The sequence below is a fragment of the Durio zibethinus genome, chromosome 1 (genome assembly GCF_047325235.1).
Source record: "Durio zibethinus cultivar Kanyao isolate XHJ-2024 chromosome 1, ASM4732523v1, whole genome shotgun sequence".
Classification (NCBI taxonomy): domain Eukaryota; kingdom Viridiplantae; phylum Streptophyta; class Magnoliopsida; order Malvales; family Malvaceae; genus Durio; species Durio zibethinus.
The window spans coordinates 1,685,226-1,695,091 of record NC_143162.1 but is presented as its reverse complement, the minus strand read 5'-3'; the positions used below and the strand labels follow the sequence as shown (position 1 = coordinate 1,695,091).

The following is a 9,866-nucleotide window of genomic DNA, read 5'->3' as shown; positions in this document are numbered from 1 at the left end:
CAATCCACCTATTGTTAATTACTTTTAGGTTTTGATGGTTAACACTGCAGAGAACAGTCTTATTAGATAGGGATAGTCTTATCAAATAGGGATTAATGCATGCAAAGCAGGATACTGAAGGAGATAATAAATTTTTTTTCTTGTTCAGAAGAGCTAATAACTTGATCATGCATGCAGTGTCTAATAAACCTAAGGAACCGAAACTATAATTTTTTAACAGTGCCCAAATAGGTAATAATTAATCTGAGTTCCTTGGTAAACAGGTTACAGTTTCCTTGCAAACTTACAACATTCAAGAAAAGGTTTACATGATCAATGTTTACTGATACATGAAAAACTTCACTCTAGGTATAGCTGAGCAAAAATGTGTTTCTTAAATTCTGTATCTTTATTGGAAAACAGTCTTGAAAACAGTGGAATGGATAAAATGGATTTACATAACAGATGCCACTTAAGTTGGTATTAATTAATGTGTGTAAGCTGACCTTTCTCCAATATATCTACTTAATGATATGACGTAGGTTGTTCTAAATGCAATTGTTGCTTGGGTTATGACAAATTTCTTCCGGTGAGTAATAGTATATTTGTATTTCAATGTTTATTATATTTTTCTTGTACTATCTATGAAATGAGACTTGTAAAATATCATACACGTATGACGTAATACATGTATGTGCTTCCATTACGGGTCCTCTGGATAATTATAATTAATGCCATAAGAAATTGTACTGTTTTGTTTCTGACTTCTGTGTTCTTGATTATTAATGGCCATAATATACATTGTATATTAACTACATTATTTGTAGGTGAAAATGATGTATATATATAATTCTTTTTTTTTTGGATTATGATTTTTTTTTGGCCAAATTCTTGGATTATGATGAGGGATGCTGAATTATATTGTAAACCTTTTTTTAAAGTTGTATTAATTATGGGACCAAAATCGATGTGTATATATTATCTCGTGTTCATGTTAGTTATTTTTGTCTTTTGATGAAAGTGAACAATCTGGGGAAAAGCTTTCCCGACTCAATAATTGAAAATCTTGATGATACATATAATTTCTTTTGGAAGTCATTTTCTTCCGGAATTAGCTATCTTATAACTCCTTTGGAGGTCATTTTCTTCCTGCATATCAGATATAGATGATTGATTGGAAGCAAACGACACAAGTGGTCCATGAGCTTGAGAACTACATATGAAAGAAGCTCCAATGTATGCAGATCTGTATTTTCCTGGACATTCATATCAATTGTTTCATTTTCCAGGATTTATTTGTAAATATTTTATTCATCTTGAAAAGCATTGAAGGGTTTAGAGTTTAATTTATTTTGCCTCATCTTCAGGTCAAATAATTGGTCTATAGGTTGTTTTCTCATCTCCCTCATGAAAAAATTGTGGCTCAAGTAATAGAGGCCAACTACTTCAGTTCTTGCATATGGACATGTTTGAATAACCATACATTGATACAATTAATATTATCTTACCTTATGAATGCCATGAAAGTGAAACTGATATATTGAAAAATAGTGTCTGCATTAGAGGGGACAAAGTGCACTTATGAAATCAAGAGACAATAAGGTCCTTAATCCTTTCAAGGGAAAAATATAATATTGACACTATACACTATTAATGACTGCTACATTTCTTCATAGGATCTGAACCAAGATTGGAGTCTCACAGGGAAAAAAGAAAAGAAAAGAAAAAAACCCTTTGAGATGTTGCAGGTTACAATGGAAGAAGAAAATATGAGAGGTTGAAAACTACTTTGTAATTGTTGACAACCTTGGGAACTTAGAGTTTACTGACAATTACAAATGGATGGTGAAAGCTTCATGTCCTATAGTTAGAGTACTCTGAAATAGTCAAGCATCAGAAACAGAAAGAACTCTGTTTCTGTTGCAAGGTTAAAAAAAAAAAATTACATACAAATATAAATTGAATGGTTAATGAACGAAAATTCAGGTTTAAAGACATACAATGTTAAAACCATTATAATCCATCAATGACAAAAAACAACAGGCTGTATCCCTTAAATTTAATTGATTGGTGCTTTGACCACTCATGGAATTAACAGGATCTATGCTCATGTTCCCCTGGCAACAAAGTTCGCAGCCTAAGGACGCAAACAAATTAACAGCTTCTGCTAGGAGAAAACAGATGATACTGCAAGCCAAGTCAAGCTTGAGCTCCATAAGAGATGATACTGCTTTACTGAAAGTAAATAGTTTCATATAAAACTAACTGAAAGCATTCATCACCAAACAAGTAACTAATACAGTCTGCACATTTTGAGAACATGATCCATAAGGCATATATTTGATCATTGCATTATTCTAGAATGTAAAGTACTTTCTGTTGCTTGTTGAGTAGGCAACTTAAATAGTACAATCAACTTAAAAAAACACCCAAATTCCAGAGGAATTAAGACTGTTCAGCTTTTACATATCCTGAAAATGTTCCTAATAGCAAGCATATATTGCATGATAACCACATTTAGATTTATCAGATTGATGGAAACGGACTGAGCCTGGCCACTGGGAAACAAATCAAGTCATTAGCCCTCAGGAGAGTCATTCCATTCATCTCTTCCATGTCAACAGTACCGTTGCCTCCACTCCCAAGCTTCCACTCAAAGCACTGAATCATACAACCAAGGACAGTTGAGACAATGCTTAGTGCTAGTGAAGCTCCAGGACAGCTTCTTCTTCCACTCCCAAATGGCAAAAGATTAAAATCCTGTCCCAACACATCCAACCACTGGCTCTTCCCTTGCCACTCTTCACTATTAAGAAACCTCTCTGGCCGGAACTCAAGGTGGTTTTTCCACTGCTTTGAGTTTCTGCCAAGTGACCATACATTAACATAGAGACGAGTATCTGCTGGGATTTCATAACCAGCAATAACACAGGCTTTAGTTGACTCTCTTACAATGAATGGGCCACTGGGATGAAGCCTAAGTGTTTCTTTCACTATGGCTTGGAGGTAAGGCAGGCTGGCAACATCTGATTCCTCTAATATTCTGTTGTTTCCAACCACTGAATCGATCTCCTGTCTTGCTTTCTCAATTACATGTGGGTTGTTGAGTAGCTCTGCAAGTCCCCATCCCATAGTTGTGGAAGATGTATCTGTTCCAGCCCCAAATAAATTCTGCACAGTTCAAAGCATACAAATTAATTTCTATAATCTCGAGCTTATCTTTTTCATTTCAATACTAGTAATTTTATTTAATTATCCATTTTGGTACAATCTTTTATTTCTCTTATACTCATTTCCCTAAGAAAAATACTGTAAAAACTGGCTTGATATAAATACAATTGTCCGAAATAATTAAATTAAAATCTGTATGGATGTGTGCTTGAGTTTGTGTCAAGTATCATTACCAAAATGAAGGCCTTTATGTTTTCCCTGGTCAATTTGACCTCTGAGCTCTCATCTTCATAAATATCAAGCAAAATATCAAGTAAATCTTTCGCTGCATCACCTTCAATCCCCATCTCTTTCCTCTTCCTCCTCTCTTCTTCATGCTCTTTTATGATCTTCTCCATCATAGTATCATACCGGTCACGAACTTCCACTAGTCTTTTCCTGAAACCCTGCAAATCCAAATTCTTACAAAACCAAATAACATCAGCCAAATTAAACTTTGTCCCAAGGTCATTCATCTCTCTCATCATCTTCCTTATCTCGTCAGCTTTGTTCTCATCACCAGAACATCGATAGCTGACGGTCATTCGGGATATTGTGTTATTAGTCAGAGTCATAAGCTCTGATACAATATCAATAGCCTCTCCTATTTCAGCTTTCTTTTTGGTCATCTTCAGAAAGGACCTTATCTCTTGACGCCTAATTGGAAGGAGTTTCTCTAGTGTTCGGGGACCCAGAAGTTCAGCCATGCAAAGTCTCTTCATCAACTTCCACCTGGGTCCATAAGGTGCCGTTGAGAAATCGGATGTGCCATAGGTAAGGTAATCGAAGTTAGCCATTTTAGGGCGGTCTAAATAAGAAGTTTCATTAGTTTTCAGGAATTCTTCTGCTATGTCCGGGGATGAAACAAGGACACAATGTTTTGAGCCAAGGTAGAAGGACACTATTGGTCCGTAGCGTGTAGAGAGCTTGTGAAGACCTCGGTGAGGTATAGGGCGGAGAAGATGGAGATGTCCAATAATTGGTAGGGCTGGAGGGGTCGGTGGACGCCTACCCTTTGGCAGATTCTTTGCAAAGATGGCTAGGAACAAGATGATGGTTGCCAGGCAAATAGTGAAAAGTATAGCAGGATCTCCCAAATCAGCCATAGTTGAAGTTTTGAAAGATGACTGGCTGATAGTAAAGAGCTAGACAGAGTGTTAACAGAAAAGATGCCTACTTAAATAATTTAGGATTGTGTTTGGACCATGTGTATACGTATTCCTATAGTATATCCATAATGTAGATCATCAAAGCAACCACTAGGGTTTGGCAAAAAAAAAAAAGAAAGAGTAACCAATAGGGAAAAATAATAGAAAGTCTGAGCTTTGCGGCTTACAGATAATCAAAACAATGAAAATATTTTTAAATCAACCAGTTTTGACGTCAATGCTTGATTTTTATTTATTTTAACCTCTAAACAATATCACTATTGCCATGGAACCAAAGATCGAAGCTTCATCAGTCCTTCCATGATAATCCAGCCCATCAATCATTGAAGTCCATGAAATCACACTCTAGATGGCATCTTTCGAAACAAACAAACCGCCTTATCAACTTTTCCAAACTTCAAATACCCACAAATCATTGAATTCCAAGCCGTGACATCCTTCACAGGCATTTAAAAAGAAAAAAACCTTTCAGACACCTCGATTTTCCCAAACTGCAAGTACCCATTTATCATCGTCGTCGAAGAAACAGCTTTTCGTCCCAGCATTTCATCGAAATGCTTCTTAGCCGTAAATAATTCCCCGCAATGCAAATTCTTATGAGTCTCACAGCACTGATAAAATATGACGTAGGATATGAATATAATATAAATATAAAATATAAAAGTGATATTATTTAAAATTTTAATAATAATATTTAAATTTAATAAAATAAAAAATATATTTTATATTTTTATATTAATACAAATTATAATATATAATTTTTGTATGAATCATGATACAAATAATCATCAAACCTAAACATTACAATTTAGAATGGAGTTGAACTCAGTAAGCTATGGAAGTTAGCTGAGTGGTCCAGTCCAATAAATTATAATTAGTTTAAAAGTACGTTAAAGTTGGTTTGAGGATAGAATTTGTGTCCGTTGCTATTAACGTCTGGATTAGTTACGTTGCCGCTGAGTCATGTTCAGCTGGAGTGATTTAAGGGAGGTCACAATGGCTGTATGGCATATACGATTGCTGAATACAATTCTAGTCATGAAATTGAATCAATAGATCTCTTCTTATATTCTCTTTTTTTCATTTATTTTATTACATTCATATTTTCCGCTTTTTAGATTAGATATAAGTTTTAGTTATTTTAAATTAGTGATGGTAAAAAAAAAAAAAGTATTTAACAAATTTAAATGTTGAAAATTTTAAATTTCTCTGAAAGCATTTGTTGAGTTTGTGAAGCAGAACAAAATGATTTTCTTAATCATTCATATCTTTCAATTGTTAAACAAACTTGAATTTAAAATATCTAATTAACTTGAATCATATTCTAAGATAGCTTTATTGAACGTGATCAATTAAATTTAAAAATTAGTAATTATAATTTATAATTGATTATCAATCTTAATAGAAAATGACTTCGGAGCTACATCAAAATAGAAAAATTATAGTCAAACATAAAATTAAAAATAAAAATAAAATCTTTTGACGTAATTCCTATCAATATCTCTTTCTAACACACATCATCTTGCTAATTAAATTGAAGGATGAAATATAATTAGAAATTAAATGAAGGGTGAAGTTACTTAATATTCAATTAAGAGCGGAGAGAAAATGACATTGGTCCCAAATTGTGAAATTGGCTTTCTATTTTCTTTTTTTTTTTAATTTTTAATCTACCCTTAAAATCTCTCTTACTTTATTATTTACTTGATTGAAAAAAATATTATGCACATAAATATTCGTAAACACGTAACATTCAAACGATAATTCTAATAACACATCAACTTATTCAAGGAATAATCGACTCTAATTTCTTTCTTTTAATAAAGAAGAGATATAGTAAACCATTATTGTAAGATCGTGCATGTCATGTGCATGGTCCCTTTGGTATAGTTTCGCCATTATAAATAAATATATATATATATATATCTTCTTCTTTTCAATGACCTGGTTGGCATGGCTTATTGGAGTTTGATGTATACAATTTTTTTTGTTAATCATTTAACTTTCAACATATATCAAGTAGAAAAAACCAATAAGCATGTCGAATAAATATAATCATCCAACCAACATGAAGTTGGACGAAAACAACGTATGTTGAAATGTGTTGAAACTTGAATCACGGATCAAATAATTTTGCTATAAAATAAAATAAAAAATGATGTAGAATATATATTTTCTGTTTTATTTTAATATTGTACTATATGTATATATATAATAGAAATTGAGAAATACGAGAGAAACTGTTTTGGCAAAAAGCTTTTGGACATTCAAAATAATTGCCCTAAAGTTTTAAATAATTCCCAAGTTCATTAATTCATAAATCATATATCATAGTCTGTCATTTTTTTAGCAGTGGTCCATGAGGTCGAAAGTGGTCCAGAGAAAATCTTAATGTAACGGTGATTATTCAACACATTTGCCGTCTTAATGTTCAATCATTACATTATTTTTCTAATATTCAAAACAAACATTTAATATATATTATCTTTTGAAATACATTAGGGGTTTGAACTGGTAGGTATATATTTTTAATATTTGTTTTTATTTTAAAAAAACGAATAATATGTAAAAAAAAAAAAGAAAAATTAAATTATATAAAGCAAGTAAAAAGAAGTTTAAACCAAATGAAACCTCAGTTATATGCTTGAATATTGCCTTATCCTCCTAATAGAGGTTTATTTGCTGCTAATTGGTAAAGCTTGATTAGTAGTTTGTAATTAAGTTTATGGCATATGTATATGTATATGTATGTATATATAAAAAGAAGATTTTTGTCTTTTCTTTGTTAACGAATGCCAGTTATTTATGATATTTTTTTTTAATTATCAATTTTTTCTTTAATTTTTAAAATTTTTAAACTATAAAAAAATTTCGATTATCAAATCTAAAAGTCCAACTCTCCATCAACAATATATTTTTATTATCTATACATTATATACAATAATATGTGTGTATATATATATATATATAATATGATAAATTTCACCTTTATCCTGTTAAATGACCTTTTAGGAAAAATTGAAAACGTAAAAGAAAATGATAGAAATGTAATTAAAGCCTCCAAAGTCGTCCAACACGTAAAACCCTAAACAAATTAACCCAAAAATCCAAAAAAGTCTCTAACAAATTAAAAACTTTCCTTCATGTTTCTGATTGTGTCATTCAACATTCAAATGGCATTTTTTTTCAATACCACAGGATTTTTCACTCAACAAACGGTTTCTGGTGTGTTATTAATTACAAGTGATGTATACACTAATTCAAAGGCTCAAATGAGTTCCTTGCCTTGTAGCACTAGCAACAAGTACAACTGTACATAAAACAAGTTTCAGATATTGGATTCATGCCTCAAATGGATCAAAACGGGTGATGGGATAGCACACAAGAGGAAGTGCAAATGCCCCTGAATACCCTGTACCTGCTACTCCATCGTCGGTTTTCTTCCCATCTTTCACTCTCCAATCAAAGCATTGTATCAGGGCTCCAATCGTTGCATGCATCACGAACATAGCATGTGATGCACCAGGGCAAGCTCTCCTTCCACTACCGAATGGAAGGTAATGAAAATCCTGGCCCTTCATTTCAGTAGAGTTGCCTAAGAACCTCTCAGGCAGGAATTTTTCCGGTTCCTTGTAGCTATCTGGATCCCTCATGATCATGTAGATGTTGATGAAAACTCTAGTCCCTTCCTTGAGATCAAAGCCGTTGACCTTCCTATCTTTGTTGGAAAGTCGGCGGAGCAAGGGCCCTGGAGGATGTAGCCGTAGGATTTCCTTAACTACTGCTTGCAAGTATGGGAGTTTTGGGGCATCAGATTCTTTGATTAGCCTATTTGTACCCAAAACCGAGTCAATCTCCTCTCTGAGCTTTTTGAATATGTGGGGATGATTGATAACCTCTGCCATTGCCCATCGTATTGCTGCTGCTGTTGTATCCACACCAGCCATAAATAATTCCTATCAGACATGACATGAATCATGTGTCAACAAGCATTTTGCTGCTTTCATGTGATGGATATATAGCAGTAAGCCAGTAAAACAACAACACAATGATATTTCATAGAAATAAATTACTAAATAAATAAGATGATCTAATTGGAAAAGAAAAATGGACAAGGTCCTATAGTTTAGTGATAATGACTTAATTGATAAGTGATAATTGAAGTTGAGCTTTATGCTAACTAATTAATAATTGAAAGACAGATTGAACTCAACCATAAGATTTAGCTTATTATAATTTATAACTAAGATCATCAACTGCAACTGAAACTAAGCTTTAATTGATGTTTGGTAACTGTTCTTCTTTAGAAAGAAATTATGCAAGTAACAATTACCATGAAAAAGTTCTTGATCTGATCCCTAGTCAACTTCACTTCAGCATTTCTGTCTTTATAAGTCTTCAACAGAATATCCATCAGATCTTTCTCTTGATCACTTTCACAATTGTTCAGCTCATTATCTTGATAATCCTTCATAATCTGCTCCATCAACTGATCATAACCCTTCAGAGTCAACTTAAGCCTCTTCCCATTACCAAAGAGGTCGAATTTCTTCAAAGGACCAAAAACTTCTCCAAAATGAAACTTTGCTGCATATTTCATGCTATCTGTAATAAATTTTCTGATCTCCGCGGCTTGGTTAGGATTCTTTGAACATCGCCTTCCCATTGCCATTCTGTAGATCATGTTATTAGTTAAAGCTGTTATCTCAGTCGCCAAGTCGCATAGCTCTCCTTCTTTAGACCTCTTCAGCAGCGATTTTAAGAGCTTGCTTGTCTCTTGCTCTCTAATATGGATGAACCGATCAAGCTGTGAACCTGTAAACAGCTTAGTCATGCATAGTTTCTTCATGAACCTCCAATAAGCACCATAAGGAGCATTAGTAAAGGAGCTGTCTTCATATATGTGGTAAGTTGTCGGACCAGGCTGGAACTTGGATGCAAAATCAGTATCAAATGTTCTCAATATTTCTTCAGCAGATTTTGCATCCGAGGCCACTACAAACTTAGTAGCTCCCACGCGTATCTGCATTAACTGGCCATATTTTTTGGCTAGACTCTGAAAGGATGTAGGTAATCCGGATTTTAACATGTGAATGTGACCGATGATCGGTAGAGCCGGAGGGCTGGGTGGATATTTGGCTTTTGACTTAAACTTCCTGAAGGACTTAACCAGGAAAGTTAGCAGAATAGTAGAAATGATCAGGATTAAGAAGTGGTAGAAGTAGTCCATGAGGCCAAGAGTGGGCGCCATGAAATTCTGGTATGGCAGATGAAGAGGAGTAATTTTGAATACGGGGTGCCAACCATCAGACATATATAATTGGACTTAGATTTTTAATCCAGATATATCCTTGAAACAAAGAAATTTGGAAATAGAAATCCTCTGCCGCATCTAGCCACCCCTGTGTTCTGTTCTTGTCGGATGTGTTAGCTTTGAAGTTGGGCTTCGGCCCACATGTTTGGGCCAACCCAAAAAAAAAAACCTAATTCAAACAAGAAGGAACAAAC

General features: G+C 33.7%; 2 protein-coding genes across 2 annotated transcripts; both read right to left on the bottom strand.

The window, feature by feature from the left end:
- Positions 1-2,210: 2,210 nt before the first annotated feature.
- On the bottom strand, positions 2,211-4,920 carry LOC111310911 (3,9-dihydroxypterocarpan 6A-monooxygenase-like). The gene is made up of 2 exons (XM_022910283.2): positions 3,384-4,920; positions 2,211-3,150 (listed from the first exon to the last, which is right to left on the bottom strand). The coding sequence occupies exons 1-2, from the start codon at positions 4,293-4,295 to the stop codon at positions 2,506-2,508; spliced, it is 1,557 nt and encodes a 518-aa protein (XP_022766018.2). The 5' UTR covers positions 4,296-4,920; the 3' UTR covers positions 2,211-2,505.
- Positions 4,921-7,546: 2,626 nt separating this feature from the next.
- CYP712A2 (cytochrome P450, family 712, subfamily A, polypeptide 2) lies at positions 7,547-9,741 on the bottom strand. The gene is made up of 2 exons (XM_022910282.2): positions 8,692-9,741; positions 7,547-8,314 (listed from the first exon to the last, which is right to left on the bottom strand). The coding sequence occupies exons 1-2, from the start codon at positions 9,670-9,672 to the stop codon at positions 7,700-7,702; spliced, it is 1,596 nt and encodes a 531-aa protein (XP_022766017.2). The 5' UTR covers positions 9,673-9,741; the 3' UTR covers positions 7,547-7,699.
- Between the last annotated feature and the right edge of the window lie 125 nt (positions 9,742-9,866).